This window comes from Setaria viridis, chromosome 9 (assembly GCF_005286985.2).
Source record: "Setaria viridis chromosome 9, Setaria_viridis_v4.0, whole genome shotgun sequence".
Taxonomy (NCBI): domain Eukaryota; kingdom Viridiplantae; phylum Streptophyta; class Magnoliopsida; order Poales; family Poaceae; genus Setaria; species Setaria viridis.
The window spans coordinates 18594749-18614446 of record NC_048271.2 but is presented as its reverse complement, the minus strand read 5'-3'; the positions used below and the strand labels follow the sequence as shown (position 1 = coordinate 18614446).

Below are 19698 nucleotides of genomic sequence, written 5' to 3'. Positions count from 1 at the left end.
AACTTTAGGTGCGGACTAAACTTTAGCCCATCAACTTTGGATCCAAACACCACCTAAAATGGACTAAAGGGGCTAAAAGTGGTCCCCCTTGTCCAAAATTCCTCCCCTTGCCCCTCTCTCTCTCCTCCCTCTCACTCCTCCCCACCGCCTCCACCTCGCCCGCCGGTCTCGCCGCCTCTGGCCCCGCCACGCCGATCCCGCCGCCTCCGGCCAGCCCCGCCGCCTCCGCCTCTGGCCATCTCCACCGCCCCCCGCCTCGCCTCGCCTCCGCCCGACCCAGCCGCCGCCGCCGCCGGATCCTCGCTCAGCTCCGCCTCGCCTCGCTGACCCCGCCACCGCCGCCTTCCCTCTCCACTTCACTCCCCCCGTTCCCGTTCCCCTCCCAAAGCTGGATCAACGGTGCCAAGGAGTGAGATCGATGGAGGGGACGGCGCCAGCCGCCGCCATGCCGTCGGCGCAGGGGGAGCTGGTGCCCCCGTGGCTCAAGTCCCTCCCGCTGACGCCCGAGTTCCGCCCCACCACGGCCGAGTTCGCCGACCCCATTACCTACCTCCTCAAGATCGAGCCCGCCGCGGCCCCCTTCGGCATCTGCAAGGTCGTGCCGCCGCTCCCGCCGCCGCCCAAGCGGACCACGCTCGGCAACCTCTCCCGCTCCTTCGCCGCGCTCCACTCGGGGGACCCCTTACCGACATTCCCCACCCGGCACCAGGAGCTCAGCCTCTGCCCGCGCCCAGCTCTCAAGCCCGTCTGGCACTCCCCCCGCCACTACACTTGCCCCTGACGCTAGCTAGGAGGAGGGAAACAAGGGGTATTAATGTCTTTTGTCAAGCAAAGTGCTAAAGTTTAGCCTCCCACCCAAACACCCCAAAGTGCTAAAATTTAGCACTCTATTTGAGGGGGCTAAACTTTAGCCCAGGGCTAAATTTTAACCCCTCCTCCCAAACAAGGTCTAAACTGTTTTTATTTCTGCAGGACCCGTTGAACTCGTGAGTACTAGAAAAAAATCAAGCTGCCCCTTTCGTTCTTATCCTCACCGCGAGACCGCGAGCGTCGCCGGCCGGTCGCCGGCCTCCGTTCTTCTCGGCCACAAGTGACAAGCGCAACAGTTCCCCCATTCTCTAGTTCTCCGACTCCACCAGCACCTGCACGCATGCCTCCCTAGAAACCTGGGGCTGCTTTGCACTCCAACCATGCACAGGTCATTGGCCTCGATCGACCTGCCAGGTGCTCACCGGCAGATCCGGCCGCGCCCGACCTCGAGGCACGCGGTCTCGAGTTTGTCCGCACCACGGTCGATTTTCCTTGACCCAATGACAATTTCACTCGACCCGTCATTGATTTCGCTCATCGTGCCATTGATTTCGACGGAGCTTATGGACGAGGTGGAGAAGGTGACGAAATGGGGGCGCGGGGTGGAGATGGATCCAGCAAGGGTGCCCTGACCTTCGGCACCAAATCCAGCAGCTACCAGTTGTGCCCACGCCCGAATCTGCTGCTCAAGGACGACATCATCTCCGGGCTCCCGCTGCTCAAGGACGACGTGCAGGTTGAATGGAGCGCCGGAGCGGCTATGGGAGATAGGGGCAGAAGAAGATCAGAAGAGAGAGGATCCTGACCTGGTAACTTACAAGCGGAGCTCACGTCCACGTCAGCATCTCGGTACACCTCAGCGTGACCGCTATGTAAAATCATCTCAGGCGTCATTTAAACGGTTTTACGTAGGTTGATGGGTTAAACATCCGGAGGGGTGATGTGGTCAATTTATGATACGTTAGGAGGGTGATGTAGGCTTCTTCCACGAGCAGAGGAAGGGGGAAAAGTATGAAACTGGGCCGAAAGTGGCAAAAAGCGCACACACAAATCATCATTAGGTGCTACTTCACTTTACTGGTGGGTTGGCCCAAAGACAGTACCAGTGCACATTCTCTGAAAGAAATTTGGCCCAGTTGCATGTCCTTTCAAAGAAACGTTAATTTTCATAGGAAAACAGCACGGTCCTCCACCCCTCTAGTGGTGCATCCCCTAAAGCCATTCTAATATTATCGTTTTTACTCAAAAAAAACACTGTCGTTTTTATCTTAAATAGCATTGGCCTCCTAGACGAGTGAAATATGACGGACCGTTTCACTAGAGGAGGTACGCTATGCCCGCTTCTAGTCGCGTTCAGTTGTGGAGTAATCAATTATGTAATGTGACATAGAGACCATATCCTTCCTCCCTCCCACTTCTTAAATCATGTACGCAAAACTTCGCATACCAATATAATTGTTCAGACTAATATCTTGCCTGCCGGAACCCCCTCTGAAAAAATAATGCTCGCTTGGGTTGGGCCTGGGCACGGATTCTGAGCAATGGGACCGCCAATGTCCAATGATAGTCGCAGCCCATGACGGGTGACGGTGATAGTGCCACTCAATTGTAGCCAGTCTAATTCTAATAGATGCTTGGCTTTTTTACCGGCGCAGCAGAGTGGAATGGCAGAGATGGGTGGTGCATGGACAAACATTTGAAACTAGGAAGAGAGGCGCGCTTTGCCGCGCCTGCTTCTGCTTGGCAACTTGTTACATGAATTTCAGTAATCGGAAATGTCAATGTTGACAACGACGCTGGGTAATTAGCAAGTTGGCAACATGGTAAATGTACTACACAATATTATTTTAATTTTGAACATCATCTATAGAGGCAATATTGAAGCAAAGGTTCACGTAGACCTTGGCTGTAGCTAACAGCACATGTTGACATGAGCGTAAGACATAAGACTAATGCAATGCCCTACTGTGAATGACTTGGAATCTATTGTTCTCATGCTCTAATTTGTAAAACAACTTACTTTTAAAATACAAAAGGCATGTACCCTGGCTCACAGGAAGGCTAAGGCGAGTAGTTGAGACGTGATTGTGAAGTATGCTGCATCGTTTAAAAGAGATTGAAAATTACTGCTGAACTCCATTGCAGTGGCACAAATTGTGAACTCCATTGCAGCGGCACAAATTGAAAAATATGCAGAGGGCTGGAACACCACCGTTGAACCCATGGCGAGGAGAAGAGGTGGCTGTAGGTGAACGGGAGGAAGTGGGCTGGAACGCGTGCTGGCTCCTCGATTTCGTCGTGGGGCATCAACGAAGCTGGTGGAGGCGCACATGGCGAGGGGAGAAGTTGGCATAGCTGTGTGCCATGCCAATTTCTTCGCAGGGAAGAACGCCCCGGACACATGTTTCCCATGGCATGGAACTGACAGAGCATAGATGTTCGACTGAAGTACGTCGATGCCGAAGCCGAAGCCGAAGGAGAAGGCGACGGCTGCGAGGGAGGGGCTGTGAGCAAAGGCAAGACATGACCAGGCGGAGACGATTTGTTCCGCGGGCAAGGATGAAGTATTTTTCTCACACGTAAAGACTACGCAATTTGCCAAATGTAGACACTCATTGATCGAGCACTAGTAGACATGCGTTGACCGAGCACCAGTCTGTGAAGAGATATAGACACGTGTTGAGAGCCGGTTCGGTAGCAGACCCTACCGTAGGGCAGCAATCTTTGAGCGATGTAACTCTAACTACTTGATTATGATAGTGGAGATTGGAGAGGAACGAAAGCTCAAAAACATCAAGATTTGCCGGTATAGTTTCTTGGAGGTGCCTACAGATGTGCATGTATCTGTTCATAGAGATCAATATGTATGTGTGTGTGATTATTTTTTTTCAAAAAGAATTTAGTTAGTCCTGTTTGGATATAGGGGCTAAACTTTAGTCGGCTAAAAATTAACCCCTAATGATCCAAATAGTGGGGCTAAATATAGGCTAAAATTAGCCAACCACCCAACTAAACTTTAGTTCATTAGCCTTCGAAAACCAACTGATTTTAGACACGAATGGCAAAATACAAAAATACCATCAACTAAAACCCTACATTTTTTCACCTGCACCCCATAAGGATAACATGGACTTTTATCAATAAATGAGCTAAAAAATAGCTCTAACTTTAAACAAGATAGGGTCAATTTTATGCTACTAAAATTTAGACTTCTAAACTTTAGACAATGCTAAACTTTAGTTTTAGTCCATCTAAATGGACCCTCGGTTGTGCAAGAGGCGATTGCCTCCTTAGGGGGTCTTTGGGAGGAGGGGGCTAAACTTTAGCCCTGTCACATCGGATGTTCGGATACTAATTAGGAGAACTAAACATAAGCTAATTACAAAACTAATTGCAGAACCCCTAGGCTAAATCGCGAGACGAATCTATTAAGCCTAATTAATCCATCATTAATGAATGGTTACTGTAGCACCATATTGTCAAATCATGAACTAATTAGGTTTAATAGATTCGTCTCGCGATTTAGCCTAGGGGTTGTGTAATTAGTTTTGTAATTAGTCTAGGTTTAATACTCCTAATTAGTGTTAAACATTCGATGTGACGGGGCCTAAAATTTAGCCCCTCCTCCCAAACACCCCCTTAGGCTCGCACATCGGCTACCGGTTCAAATTTGTGGCCTAAGTCCAAAAACAACATAGACATTTTTTTTAGACAAATAACTCATCAACACTTGGTTGGTGGGAGTCCCTCTTCACTTCTTACACATGTGCCATGTCTCTAGGCTCCGTAACATGTGGCAACAAAGCTAGATCAAGCGTGACTTGAACCAAGAGCCTCCCTTCACATTCCGAAGTCTGACTTGAAAGGCTGATGTATTCTCTGTTCTTTATCCCTATATATCTTTCCTTTTTCATGAAACCAGAGATTTATAATTTCGCTTGCTCTAGATAGAAAGCTCCTCAAAGTTCCACTTACAAGCAGGCTTAATTTAAAATCGATCTGTCACCTTCCATTTGGTGAGGAGTCCTAGTCTATGCTCCACTGGTGCCTGGTCCCTAAACATCAATCCATGTAGCGAAGTGTGAGGTGTGCATGGAACTCCGAATGAAACTGACAGAGTATTTGAAGTTGAATTTTTTTCAAAAAAAGATGAATATATTACTGTAAACCGCCCAGGACTCGTACTAAAATCCCTATTTTTTCAAAGGTAGGACCGGACTCTTTCCCGAACCCTAAAGATTTTTTATTCCAGTTTGCATTTCCTACTCCCCCTCGTCTTCAGATACAAGACTCGGAAAAGATACAGAGTCAACGATACCAAACTTCTTCCCTTCTCCTTGCCCTTCTCCAACCTCGCACGCGACGAGCACGATCCACCCTTATTCTCCTCCACTCCGTCACCGCCCGCCCGCCCGCCCGCCCCCGGGTCACTTCCACGTGGTCCCCACACGTCGGCATGGGCCCCTCCCCCTTCCTCCGCCCCATCCGCGACGGCTCCGGCTCGGAGACTTACCCCTACCACCAGAGGTCTCCCGAACGTTCCCTGCCCGGTGGGCCGAGCACGGGTCCGGGCCCTCGAGTCAGTGACGTACTCGGTGACGCGGGCCTCCGAGTCCCAAACCCCCGCTGCAAGAAAGAAGCTATAAAGGAACGCTAATCCCCCCCTCGGCTCCTCCACATCTCGCATCCTCTCGCAGCTGCCGCTGCAATTAACGCCACCGCCGGCCAACAACCCGAAACCTACCTCCGCCGCCGCAGCCGCCGACATGGCGAGCCAAGGGGAGCCGTCGGCCTCCGCTTCCGATCCGTAAGATCTCGCCGCCTCCCTTTCCTCCCATCCTTCCCCGGCCGATCCGATCTGGTGGACTTCCCTAGGGTTTGGGGTCCCCGGCTCCGATCTGACCGGTGTTTTTGCGATTCTGAGGTTGGGGATTTGTTTGATGGTGGTTTTACCGGTGTTGGCGTGTGCAGGAAGGGGAAGAAGGACTACTCGACGGCGATCCTGGAGAGGAAGAAGTCGCCCAACCGCCTCGTCGTCGACGAGGCCACCAACGACGACAACTCCGTCGTCGCGCTGCACCCGGACACCATGGAGAGGCTGCAGCTCTTCCGCGGAGACACCGTGCTCCTCAAGGTGGGATTACTGTCTAATCTGAGCTCGTTTACTGCTTACGGATGTTGACCTGATTATCAGATTGTTTATGTCACGGGATCGATGTGTCGATGATTAATTGAGGAGTGGGATTAGTAGATTTAAATTGCAGATCTATTGGAAAAGGAACTTGTATCACCGTAAAGTGTAAAATCATTGTTTTGTTTCTGAATTTCAGTTATGCTTGGGTAGTAGAGTTTGTGCTGCTGTAGATTCATCTGGTCGTGTAGATGGTTAAATTTCGTCAATTTGCATTCCTGCTACATTGCTTCATTTAAACGTAGTAGCAATTTACATTTTTTTTTGCTTCAGTGGTATTTGACAACATGATGTTTCTTATTTGCAAACATGTTCTTGTAATACATCTGTTCTAGATTTAAATGCAACTAGTCTTTTTGCATGAATATCTTAAATTGTTAAGACTGAGGAACTTACGATAGTTTTATTCAAATTGATTCTTGTTTTTCTGTTGGATGGAGATCCCATAATTCATAGGCAATTGGATGTCATGGTTTTACTTGTAATTCTGTATTCCTGGGTTAATGATTAATCGGTAGTTGTCTATCTTTTTGTAAGTTTGTTTCTTTACTTCCTAGAGGTTGATGCCAGATGTTTGTTAGTGAACCATATTGCCACTTTTAGGGCATGTTTCAAGTTCTCACCTTATGTTTTGCATTATATAGGGTAAGAAGAGGAAAGACACTATTTGCATTGTCCTTGCGGATGAAACCTGTGAGGAGCCGAAGGTCCGGATGAACAAGGTTGTCCGCCAGAACCTGAGGGTGAGGCTTGGTGATGTGGTTTCTGTCCACCAGTGCCAGGATGTGAAATATGGGAAGCGTGTACACATTCTTCCAATTGATGATACAGTTGAAGGCATTACAGGGAACCTGTTTGATGCCTTCTTGAAACGTAAGTTCCTGATCTTGTGATTATTGTTCTTACTTGATCAAGTTTATCTTGCACTGTTCCTTAAGCATGGCTACACTGTACTTAACTATAATTTTAATTGAAACACTGCTCGTATCTTTCCTGTTGTCAAAGGTTTCCTGAATTCTGAACAGGGAAATGTCTAACATTTAGGCTACCTGTAGCTATAATATGTTCCTATCTTGTTTTGTTATGTCATATTAAACCTGATTGCTGTTCTACCATTTTCTAACAATTGCGCTTCTTATGGAATTCGGCAGCATACTTCCTGGAAGCATACCGCCCGGTTAGGAAAGGCGATCTTTTCCTTGTCAGGGGTGGAATGCGAAGTGTGGAGTTCAAAGTGATAGAGACTGACCCTGCTGAGTATTGCATCGTTGCACCAGATACTGAAATATTTTGTGATGGAGAGCCTATTAAGAGGGAGGATGAGGAACGTCTTGACGAAGTTGGCTATGATGACGTTGGTGGAGTTAGGAAGCAGATGGCCCAAATCAGGGAGCTTGTTGAGCTTCCACTGCGCCATCCTCAGCTTTTCAAATCTATTGGTGTGAAGCCACCAAAGGGCATATTGCTGTATGGACCACCTGGTTCTGGAAAGACTCTTATTGCTCGTGCTGTTGCAAATGAGACTGGAGCCTTTTTCTTCCTTATCAATGGCCCAGAGATTATGTCAAAGCTAGCAGGAGAGAGTGAGAGCAATCTCAGGAAGGCATTTGAAGAAGCAGAGAAGAATGCTCCATCTATCATTTTCATTGATGAAATTGATTCCATTGCTCCCAAGAGAGAGAAGACCAATGGAGAAGTGGAGCGTCGTATTGTGTCACAGCTACTGACTCTTATGGATGGACTCAAAGCTCGTTCCCATGTTATTGTTATGGGTGCTACAAACCGACCAAACAGCATTGATCCTGCTCTTCGAAGATTTGGAAGGTTTGACCGGGAAATTGACATCGGTGTTCCTGATGAAGTTGGAAGGCTTGAGGTTCTCCGCATTCACACTAAGAACATGAAACTAGCTGAAGATGTAAGTGCCCATTTTATTCATGATCAATTGCATTTTAGGCTGTGATAATATCTTTTCTAGCATTGTTTGATGTCCATTTTCTGTAATTTCCAGGTTAATTTGGAACTCATTGCCAAGGATACCCATGGATATGTTGGTGCTGATCTTGCTGCTCTTTGCACTGAGGCTGCTCTTCAGTGCATTCGTGAGAAGATGGACATCATTGATCTTGAGGATGAGACAATTGATGCTGAGATATTGAACTCGATGGCTGTTACAAATGACCATTTCAAGACTGCACTTGGAACAAGCAACCCATCTGCTCTTCGTGAAACTGTGAGTTCCCTGTCCATAATTGTTTGTTTGAGTTGCTCTTTTCTGGGTGCTGACTTCCCTTTCTGGATTCAGGTTGTTGAAGTTCCTAATGTCTCTTGGGAGGATATTGGTGGGCTTGATAACGTCAAGAGGGAGCTCCAGGAGGTAAATAGATGCTAATTGACCTTATAATGTGATCTTGCTATTGTTGTGTACCAGCAATTTGATAACGTTTCTCAATTGATGCAGACTGTTCAATACCCTGTGGAGCACCCAGAGAAGTTCGAGAAGTTTGGCATGTCTCCATCCAAAGGGGTTCTGTTCTATGGCCCTCCTGGTTGTGGTAAGACCTTGTTGGCTAAGGCAATTGCCAATGAGTGCCAGGCCAACTTCATCAGTGTCAAGGGTCCTGAGTTGCTGACCATGTGGTTTGGTGAGAGTGAAGCCAATGTCCGTGAAATCTTCGACAAGGCTCGCCAGTCTGCCCCCTGTGTCCTCTTCTTTGATGAACTTGACTCGATTGCTACTCAGGTCCATACCCATCCTACCATAGCTCTTTAGGTTTGGTGACATGTTTTCTATACCTTACAGTTAATGCCATGTTGCAGAGAGGAAGCAGTGTAGGTGATGCTGGAGGCGCAGCTGATAGAGTGCTTAATCAGCTTTTGACAGAGATGGATGGCATGAATGCCAAGAAAACCGTGTTCATTATTGGGGCTACAAACAGGCCTGATATCATCGATCCAGCTCTGCTTAGGCCAGGCCGTCTTGACCAGCTGATCTACATTCCACTGCCCGATGAGCAGTCTAGGCTCCAGATCTTCAAGGCCTGCCTTAGGAAGTCCCCTGTGGCGAAGGAAGTGGACTTGAATGCTCTTGCCAAGTACACCCAAGGGTTCAGTGGTGCAGATATCACAGAAATTTGCCAGCGTGCAGTTAAATATGCCATCAGAGAGAATATCGAGAAGGTAACTTCCTCTTAACAGTTCTCTGAACGCAAACCTAATCAGTTATGCTCTGAATATAGAAATTATTTCACAGATTACATCTGATCATGAACTGGTCAGACATTTTAGCAAGATGTACTTGCCAATTTAGTACATTGTAGCTTTGTGAATGATCATGTCTTCTAGCTAAGTTTTTGTAGAATTGCAGCCATTTTATTTTAAGGCCTTATTATTTTCATATGAATAAATTGCTTGTGACTAATCTGGATGAATATGTTTTTCAGGATATTGAGAGGGAAAGGCGGAGAAAGGACAACCCTGAGGCAATGGAGGAGGATGAAGTCGATGACATTGCTGAAATCAAGGCAGCTCACTTTGAGGAGTCAATGAAGTACGCCCGTCGCAGTGTCAGCGATGCCGATATCCGCAAGTACCAGGCGTTCGCCCAGACATTGCAGCAGTCCCGTGGGTTTGGCAGCGAGTTCCGCTTCTCGGAGCAGTCCACGACCGCTGGTCCTGCAGCTGCAGCTGATCCTTTTGCTTCCACAGGCGGAGCGGATGATGACGATCTATACAGCTAGGTGTCTTGTTGGGTTGGTTCTGGGTCGTGTTTGATATCAGTTGTGTCAGTCATGTGTTTAAAACTAATCGTACTTTAGACACGGGATGTCCTGCAATGATATTTATTTTCCGTACATTTGGACGTCGCCGACTCTCGGCTTTTACTTTATCATGATACATGCTGTTGGCCATGTCGTCATTGGTTGATGACAATCTCAATGAGAATATCTTTGCTGGGTTCTGCAGTTATGATTTATGTTCACCTTTTCTTTTGGTGGTGCAAGGTGATGTATGTTAGTTAGGCTGTTGGATGTTCTCGGCCAGACTATTTACCCGAATAGGAATAAACTGTTCAGGGTGAATGTGGGCCTGCTCGTTGGAGCATAGCTGCAGCTTAGAAAACTGTCCTGGTCAATTTTAGGTTGGAGCTGCCGCAGGCAGAGACCCCGGGGACCTTGGGGCTGGACTGCTAGAGGAAGTTAGTTCAGGTCCTCCATGCAAACGTTCTGAAGTTTTGAAAACTTTCGAAACAATCCATTCGCAAAAGTTGAGGTTTAAATTCTCTCTATGGCAATTCGCTTTTGCGATAATATCATCAATTGTAGATGCGTGTTTTTTTTTTTGGATTCGAAATCTAGGACATTTGCAGTTCGCTAAAAACCGGAGGTCCCCGGCTATTCAATCCCACTCCAAATGCTGATGTGGATTTACAGTTGCGTCGAATCCAGATACTGACGCCCATTTTGAAGCTATTGTCCCCCAACAAAAAGCGAGATAACTCAAATCATTTCTCAAGTACTTCAATCAATCAGTAGAAACGGGTCGTGTCCCCGTCAGCCCCCGTCTCCCCGAGGCCAGCCAATTCCCGCCCTTGGTCCGTCCCCAGCTCATGCCGCCTCCGCTTCCCTCCCCGCCACTGCCCCCGCATCTCCTCCGCCACCTCAATGGCCGCACGCTCACCACCGAGCTCCTCGACCCCCTCATCCGGTCCACTTCCTCCTCGCCGTCCCCCTCCCTCTCCTTCTCCCTCTTCATCCTCCTCCTCCGCTCCGCCCTCCGCCCGTCCCACCTCACCTTCCCTTTCCTCGCGCGCGCCGCCGCGCGCCTGTCCTCCGCCCCCCTCGCGGCCGCGCTCCACGCGCACCCGCTCCGGCTCGGGCTCCTCCCTGCCGACCTCCACGTCGCCAACTCCCTCGTCCACGCCTACGCCGCCTGCGCCCTGCCGGACCACGCCCGCAGGGTGTTCGACGAAATCCCCCGGCCCAACCTCGTCTCCTGGAACGCGCTCCTTGACGGGTACGCCAAGTGCCGGGACCTCCCCGCCGTGCGCCAGGTGTTCGCTCGGATGCCGAGGCGGGACGTGGTGTCCTGGAGCGCCATGATCGACGGGTGTGTCAAGTGTGGGGAGCACCGGGAAGCACTCGCGGTGTTCGAGATGATGGAGAACGCCGCTGCAGCAGTGGAGGATGAGGAGGGTGGGGGCGGGGTGAGGGCAAACCACGTCACGATGGTGAGCGTGCTAGGCGCGTGCGCGCACCTGGGGGACCTCGAGCGTGGGAGGCGGGTGCACAGGTACCTCAGTGAGCGCGGTTTCCAGCTCAACCTCAGGCTCGCCACCTCACTGGTCGACATGTACGCTAAGTGTGGGGCGATCCGTGAGGCTCTTGGGGTGTTTCGGGCTGTGCCAGTGGAGAGCACTGATGTTCTGATATGGAACGCCATGATCGGCGGCCTTGCAGTGCATGGCATGGGCACCGAATCAGTGGACATGTTCCGGGAGATGCCGCGTGCTGGGGTTGTGCCGGATGAGATCACGTACCTCTGCGTGTTGAGCGCTTGCGTCCACCGTGGTCTGGTGGATGAGGCTTGGATATTCTTCCGCTTGCTCGAAGCGCAAGGGCTCAGACCGCACGTTGAGCACTATGCTTGCCTGGTTGATGTGCTTGGTCGAGCAGGGCGCTTGGAGGAAGCATATGGTGTCGTTAGAAGCATGCCAATGAAGCCCAGTGTTTCTGTGCTCGGTGCTCTCCTGAACGCATGTCATTTACATGGATGGGTAGAACTTGGTGAGGTAATCGGCAGGCAGCTTGTCCAATTGCAGCCAGACCATGATGGCAGGTACATTGGCTTGTCCAATATCTACTCTGTTGCCAGGCGGTGGCAAGAGGCGAAGAAAGCAAGAAAGGTGATGGAGGAGAGGGGTGTAAAGAAGGTCCCTGGGTTTAGTGAGATTGATGTTGGTGGAGGGATCTCCAGGTTCATTGCCCGGGACAAGACTCATCCGGGCTCAGCACAGATTTATGACCTGCTGGATCTAATAGCAATGGAGATGAAAATGAAGGCTGATGATACCATTCCAGATTACCCCTGTGCAACACTGCTAGAATGATGGTTGCACCTGTGGATCTCTGAACAACCAATTTCCATGAAGTAGTTTGGTTATTTCAGAGTGAATCTGGGCATAGTATTTGTCACTCAATTCTGTCCACTGAAGCACTATGCCACTATCCAAATTCCAAAGCATCACTTAGGCTAAGTGGAATCTAAGCCAGCTAGTACAACCTAGTGGGCGAGCAGATCTATCAGGGGACAGATATGTGCAGATTAGAAACAACATTTGTTCCACATTCTCTACTGAAAAAGAAACATAAAAGGATGGGATCCAGAAGTAATCTTGACTCTTGAGATCCTCCTAGCTGCTCTGAGAATTCAGTAAAACAAAGCAGAAATTAATGACAATCTTGATTACTTCATCGACATGGACATTGCTCGAATAGCAGGCAGACAGTATTTACATCTGGATAAGCTTTTTTCAGGAATTGCTTCACCTGTAGCTACTGCTTGTATGACAGATTTGGCAATAAGGTGAAAACCATATCACAGTGTTCCATCAGTCAGAAGGATGTGCTAAAACTGTGTCCGGAGCATGCAATGTGCCAGGAACCAAGGAGCATGTTCCGGCAATTTATATGGGAGTTCATAAGCAGTTTCCGCCCTACATCGCGTCGGTACATATTACCCCTCTTCTTTTTATGCATATCAGCTGTGCCAAATGTAGATAAACAGGAATTCTACAGGTAGGTGCATGCAAAGTGCAACACCTGCAAACATAGGAAGTAATGAGCTACATACACTACATGAATACCCTTAGCACTTAATACAACTCAAAAATCACTTCACAAAACCAAGTTAAACTGTACAATAACCCTTCTACTTGGAAAAATTACTCCTAGATCTTTGATTAAGCTCTGATAAAAAACATGGAACCTCCAGGTGGGTGGAGAAGACTGCCTACATGTGCTTACAGAAAGTGTCCGCATAGGCTGCACCAAACCGTTTGTTTACACTTGTCATGCTCTCAGACCTGTATGCTAAATGAAAACTTCAGGTGATCTTTTAGTCACTTGCTGTTTTCACTACTAACTATGCAAGTCAAGCCATGCAAGAACACCTCATCTGCTGATGCTGTGAATCATTGTGTTCTCACAAGCTTGGGCGTCCATCTTTGCCATGCAAACCATCTCCCTTCCCCTGCTTTAATATCTGCAATTCTTCTCTTCAAGTCAAGGACTTTCCTTTTCTTTTCATCACTCACTAATTCTTTTGAATTGCTGATCAGGGGATGCTCCGGTGTTCCAAGTTCGCTGCTCTCTACGATCTTTTGCACCATATCCAGCACCTCGCTCATCTTGGGCCGGTACCTAGCATGGCGCACCAGGCACTTGTTTGCCACTGACGCAAGCTGGGCTGCTGATTTTATGCTATAGTTCCCCTGAAGCCTCGGATCGATCACAGTCTCAAGCTTCTTAGCGTCGGAAGAGTAGGGCTTCACCCAGTCCACGAGATTCTGCTCACCTCTCGGCCTATTTCGGTCCAGAGGCCGCCGGCCTGTAAGGAGCTCATAAAGCACCACACCGAAGCTCCATATGTCGTTTTTGGTGCTGAGGCGTCCTGTGTGGATGTACTCAGGAGCTGCATATCCAATTGTCCCCACCACCTGTTTGATTGCCATAGAAACAAGAATTTTAATAACAAGAACCTTTAACAGATGTTGATATCTATGAGTTGATGCATAATTTTAGAATCACACGTGGTCAAGTGTTTGCAACTGGAAAGCTCCAACAAAGCTAGATGGTTGTAACTGACCAGAAAGGTTGGGTGACTTTTCTGATGGGTCCTTCGGCACTAGCGTGCAAACTAACCGAAAGTGCTTGACCGCCTATGTGTTACTTTTCTACTTTTATTTGCTTGTTTAGAAGATAGTAATGTGGTCAGCCCCTTGTTTTCACGAGGCCATCAGTATTTGAAGAGTTTTCAAACACGTGTAGCAGTTGATTGACCAGATCAGAATGGTAGAATGATTCTGTCTTCTAATCGCTGTTGGGTTTGCTACTTGGTTATAGGTACTACTGTACCAGAGGGGCGCGAGGAAGCTGTACTTCAAATCAATGTGCCAGCATTTTGCAGTAAGAAGCTAAGAACAGTGCGTCATCAATTCTGTACATTTGCAAAGAAGATTGTTTGTTGCATACCGCTGTGGACACATGGCTTCCTTCTTGAGGTCCTAATCTTGCCAAGCCGAAGTCTGACAGTTTTGCATTCCAGTTCTCGTCGAGAAGAATGTTTGATGGTTTCAGATCTCGAAATATTATCTAACAAAAAAAGAATTGTTATGATCCAAAGTTATGTAAGACTAGTCCATAAACAAGTTCAACCACAATGCAATGCTTCTTCTCATTGGCACAAGGCTGAAATGCAATGAACAGGGGAAATTTAGCGGTCAGAAGAACATCTGATACAGAGGTGACCCTGGGCTGTTCTCTCTAAAAAAAGGAGAGGTGAATGGATCGTGTGTACCTTGAATTCGGATTCTTCGTGGAGGTACTTCAACCCTCGAGCGGTGTCAAGCGCCACCCTGAGCCTCATTGCCCACGATGCCGGCCGCGGCGACCTGGCCGACAGGTGGTCCGCCAGGCTCCCGTTGGGCATGAACTCGTAGACGAGCAGCAGCTGCATCCCCCGCTCGTCGTCCTCGGCGCAGTATCCGATGAGCTTGACGAGGTTGGCGTGCTCCACCACCCCGAGCACGTTCACCTCCGTCATCCACTCCTTGTGGCCCTGCAAGCCCTTGCGGCTGAGCTGCTTGATGGCGACGTCGATGCTCCGGCGCGGCTCGCCGGCCGCGCTCCGGACGTTGCCCCGGTAGACGCAGCCGAAGCCGCCCTCGCCGAGCATCTGCGCGCGGCTGAACCCGCGGGTGGCGGATCGGAGCTCCTGGAAGGTGAAGACGCGGAGCGCGTTGGGCGGCCGCTGCGACGACAGAGACAGCTGCCGGCACCGGCCCAGGGAGCCGGCGCTGCTGAGCTCCGACGCGTTGAGGGAGCAGCACTCGGACGCGGACCGCCGCACGTCGGGGTCCGTGGTGGAGGTGGTGCTGCTGGTGGACCGCGCCGACAGCGACCGCCCCGTCGTCTTCGTCGTCGTCGTCGCCGGCCCCCGCCGCTCGTCGCCGTCCCGCTCCCGCTCCCAGCTCGGGAACCGGAAGCAGTGCATGGCGGCGCTTCTCTGTTACTCGGAGTTGGAGACGCCGCCCCTGCTCTGCAGCACCATCGCGGAGACAAGTTAAGAGGCAATCTTGTTTGTTTGTTTATTTTACTCTACTCGAATGGCAGCAATGGCGATTTGCCAAGAAAGAGAAGTTTTCGAGCCAAAATGAAAAGATCAAACATCAGTTCAAAACGAAACCGATCACCAATCAACGGAATTCAAGCCACCCACCAAATCTGAGCAAGGCGAGCCGCGGGAGAGAGCACGGCACGTCCAGGTAGACGATTAGGCAGGCCGGCCGTCCCCTCCAACCTCCCCAACCAACCTTCACCGTCCGCGGCAATCGCTGTCCACGGCGTTATCCGATCCCGCCCCGATCTCGTTCTCCGCACCCAACCCCAACCAACGAATCCCGTTCCCCGTTCCCACCCAAGAACGTAAAAACAAACGCGAGCTTCGGTTCGATCGCCCACCTGGTCACCTCCGCATAGGGGGAAGGGAAGAAGATGCGGTGGCAGGTCGCAAGCTCGTCGGAGTGCTCCGCCCCCGATAAAGGATGGGCTTCCGAACTTCCGCTGGGCGGGGGTGAAGGGTTAGCGGGTGGGTCAATGGAGGGGGAGGAGGGAGGGTGAACCGGGTGGGGGCGTCTGCTCGTGCCCTAGGCGCGGCGGCGGCGGCGTCGATCGGCTCGGTCCACGTCCTTGTCTTCCTCCGCTGTCTCTGTCTGTTTGGTTGGTTACTTGCTTTGGGGGGCGAGAGAAATGTGAGGGATTCGACAGCGAGAGAATACGGGGACAGGGGCAACGCGGAGAAGGTTGCGGGTACGATCGGCACAGAAGTTGGAACATCGAAATAAATCTTGAAAAAATCAGACAAAGGATAAAAATGGACATATGCCTGGTACGAGTAATCACAAACTCGTCACAATATTGCAAATGATAGAATTAAGATACTACGATCTATATTGATTGGGTCAGTTCTTTTTGAAAAAAAAAACTAGACTGATCAATCTAGATCGTAGTATAATGTGTGTCATCACTAGTATAATGTGTGTCTCGGAGTGATGAGTGATTGAAATATCCTGGCGTGCTGCTTGGTTATGCATACTTATTTTTATGACTAACCAAGTAGAGGTGGAGGATGGTGGAGAGGCATTTCTTGTTCATTGCATTAGAATCCCCTCTTCTAGTTTCACTTCTTCTGCATTTTTTTTTAACTTGTAGGACTTCTTTTTCGTGAATTTTTATCTCCCATTTGCCTGGATTTTTGGGCGAGTTTATTGGTAGTAAATGTTGCTAGGACGTGTGAGGATACCTAGGGTGATCCCTAGATCCCCTTACGCATGCACATTCTATTTGAGCTTTCCTAAAAGTCCTCTTCCCTATGTTTTTTGCTAAATCCAGGACATCGAGGGTGAAATAGAGATCTTTTGACAAAAAATCACTATGTATGTATTCAGCTTTGTCTAAGTTTTTTGGTGGATTTGATTCGCAAAAAACGTGGATTTTAGATGGTAGGTTTTCAAGTTTGGATGGCGAGTTCTCGAGTTATGTCTCAACATATTTCAACCTATCTGCCTTGCAGACACAGACCTTGGTTTCAAAGCAGGGTCCAAACTTTCGGACAATCGCAAAATCAGATTCAACCCGAAACTTCTAAGGATCAGTAACTTCCAATGAAAAATATTTCCAGCCTCTGATAATTTTATCTCTGTTGGTTCCGCTTTGCTTCTAAACTTTTCTAGCATTGTTCCTAGATTAAATGTGTCCACACTGTGTTTGTGTGACTTGATGATTGCTAAAAGGAAGTCTCTTTGTATTATATTTATGATATAGAGCTAGATTCTTGTGAATAATTTTTGTTAGCTCTTGTTCACCCCTTCTAATTAAATTCTTATTGATTGGAATTGAGATTCTTGCAACTATGACTACAACTTGAATTTAAAACTCAAGTGTTACAAAAACATGTGCCGCCAACAGTCAGCTTGTGATTTTTAACTTAGCTTTAGTACAAAAAAGGGTAGGTGACCGGATGTGTCTCTGACGAAAAAAGGCAACTCGTTGCACAGCTAATACATGTAGGAGTAGAATTCAATAGACTATTGCCATGCTTCGTCCATTTTTCGCACTCCTATTTTCTAATGAACGGTTTATGATCGCCGAGGAGACCAATCATTCCACGGCATGGGATTTTAGATACCTTAACAACCATAAATTAATTAGATTATAAATTCAAACAGAACAAGTCCACTTTGAGATCATCATGTGGGGCAACTTGGTGGACAAGATTGGCTATTCACAAACAAAAACCTTTAAAAAGCTAATTAAGGTTGGGCCTACTCATGTTACGCTGATCATGATGACGTTCGAGATTGTAGGATGACAGCCATCAGGTGTACTCCCTCCGTTCCAAATTTTAGATGGTTTTGATTTTTCTAGGTTCATAGATATTATGTATCTAGACATATACTATATCTAGATGCATAATAATATCTATGAACTAAAAAAGCTAAAACAACCTAAAATTTGGAACGGAAGGATGACAAAGCAGATCAGTATATATATGTTGCATATATATAAGAATGCTGTGTAAAGAGATATTCAACGTTTGCATTTAAAATGGAAAAAATCTACATAAGCACCAACATATCAAGGGTCGACCACATCACCCCTCAAGTACAAAACCAGATGTTTAACCCCCTCACCTTTGCAAAACCATTTAAATGGACCCCTATAGTGGTTTTCTAGGTGGTTTTGCCTAGCTGGAGTGCTGAAGTGGACTGAGACGCTGACATGGACATGTGGGCCCTACTTTTAAGTGGACAGGTCAGGTTTCTTTTTTCCCCTCCCCATGGCCGCTCGCATTGTCCTGCCAGCCCACCGGAAGCAGCGGGGCCGAGCAGAGCGTCGCCGGCTAGCTCCGCCTGGACCTCCGCAACAACCAGCTGAAGCTCCATTGCTGGTCCTCGGCACCTCCTCGTCGCCGGAGCGCCACCTGCTCGATTGAAGCTGTTGCCACTGCCGGAGCCGAAGGAGCCGCTGCCATGGCCCTGCCGATTTGCCTCGTGCCGAGCACACCGGAGCATGGCGACGCCACCAGGAGCTTCGCGACATCAAGCCGCACATGCTCCACCAGTTGATGTCGTCGTTTTGCCGCTGGGAAGCTCCATCGCCGTGTCGGCCACCGCCCGAGCTCCGTCGCCATCCGACCATCTCCATCCATACCTACCTCTGGTGAGCCATACTACGTGACCCCTCCCTCTCCTCTCTACACAACACTACTCCATCGTAGTCCCAGCGAAGTGCCGGCGATTTCATCCGCCAGAGCTGCCGTCCGCCATTGCAAAGCTCCTGAGCTTTTGCTCTTGGGGGGAGGGTGTGGACGGCAGGTGCGGTACAGTCTAGGAAAGGGCGGACGACAGGCGGTGGCCCGGGTGAGGGAGGAGGAGGATGGCAGGTGGCGGCACTGGCCGGGGAGGGGGCAAACCACGTATGGCGGCTTGGGTGAGAGAGGGGCAGATGGCAGGCAACGGCAAAGCGGAGGAAGAAGATGAAGATGAGAGACTGACACGCGGGCTCCACATTTAAGCAGTCGACATTAGCAATATAATCCACCTCAGCACTCCAGCTTGGCAAAACTATCCAGGAAAGCCACCTTAGGGGGTCATTTAAATGGTTTTGTAAAGGTGGGGGTTAAACATCCGGTTTTGTACTTGAGGGGTGATGTGATGGAACCTTGATACGCTGGGTTTACGTAGACTTTTTTTTCAATTTAAAATCCTGTGGCAGGATACTCAAGAAGTTTAAAATCCATTCGACGGCCGTCTACTGGTGGGTAAGATTTGTCGGGATATGACAACACCCACAGCGTGCTTAAAAAGTTCTCTCTCTCTCCGTTAATAAAACTTGTCATAAATAAACTAAGACACCGACATGTGAGGGTTTTAGCTTGCGTGTGAACATGGGTCTGGCACTAGTTTACATCGACCAACCTGTCGTTCATCGATGAATAGTCGCTGTGGAGAAATGTTCTTTTCCTTGGGGCAGTGACACATGCGCTAGCTATGAGCCTATGATAATCTATATAGTTGAGTAGGGATGGTAATGGGCGGGTAAGGTACCGGTGGAGTAAAAACCCACCTCAACAGGACGCGCAACACTTATCACACCCGCTCTCGAATAGACTCGTGGGTGAAAAGTCACACCCGCACCCACACTCGCGGGTCGCCCTCGGATTTCGGGTCACCCACGAGTGCAATATACAATATATATCAATATGACCACACGATATCAAGCAATATATAATGATAAGCAATATATAATGATAAGATCATCTCAGCAAAAAGAATAGTCCAAGAAGCGTACATCACATAATAGTCATCTTATTACAACTTATGAACATTCAACATCTCAGCACTGATAAGCAAATGA

The 19698-nt window shown here is 48.9% G+C and overlaps 3 protein-coding genes across 7 annotated transcripts; 2 read left to right on the top strand and 1 right to left on the bottom strand.

Moving 5' to 3' along the window:
* The first annotated feature begins 5458 nt into the window (after positions 1-5458).
* LOC117840792 (cell division cycle protein 48 homolog) lies at positions 5459-9970 on the top strand. Its single transcript, XM_034721329.1, has 9 exons — positions 5459-5617; positions 5782-5944; positions 6646-6874; positions 7153-7919; positions 8013-8234; positions 8307-8378; positions 8463-8744; positions 8822-9181; positions 9445-9970. Exons 1-9 carry the CDS (start codon positions 5577-5579, stop codon positions 9739-9741), a joined length of 2433 nt encoding a protein of 810 aa, XP_034577220.1. The 5' UTR covers positions 5459-5576; the 3' UTR covers positions 9742-9970.
* Positions 9971-10126: 156 nt separating this feature from the next.
* Positions 10127-14458, top strand: LOC117840793 (pentatricopeptide repeat-containing protein At5g08305). Of its 2 annotated transcripts, none has more exons than XM_034721330.2 (2): positions 10127-12729; positions 14125-14458. In XM_034721330.2, exon 1 carries the CDS (start codon positions 10611-10613, stop codon positions 12108-12110), a length of 1500 nt encoding a protein of 499 aa, XP_034577221.1. In that variant the 5' UTR covers positions 10127-10610; the 3' UTR covers positions 12111-12729; positions 14125-14458. The 2 variants fall into 2 exon arrangements, with proteins under 2 accessions (XP_034577221.1, XP_034577222.1); XM_034721331.2 differs by lacking the exon at positions 14125-14458 and adding an exon at positions 13341-13805.
* LOC117840795 (serine/threonine-protein kinase PCRK2) lies at positions 12731-16020 on the bottom strand. Of its 4 annotated transcripts, none has more exons than XM_072291063.1 (4): positions 15742-16020; positions 14579-15314; positions 14254-14373; positions 12731-13718 (listed from the first exon to the last, which is right to left on the bottom strand). In XM_072291063.1, exons 2-4 carry the CDS (start codon positions 15272-15274, stop codon positions 13194-13196), a joined length of 1341 nt encoding a protein of 446 aa, XP_072147164.1. In that variant the 5' UTR covers positions 15275-15314; positions 15742-16020; the 3' UTR covers positions 12731-13193. The 4 variants fall into 4 exon arrangements, with proteins under 4 accessions (XP_072147164.1, XP_072147162.1, XP_072147163.1 ...); XM_072291061.1 differs by having other exon boundaries at positions 14579-15319; positions 15742-16018; XM_072291062.1 differs by lacking the exon at positions 15742-16020 and adding an exon at positions 15500-15676 and having other exon boundaries at positions 14579-15319.
* Between the last annotated feature and the right edge of the window lie 3678 nt (positions 16021-19698).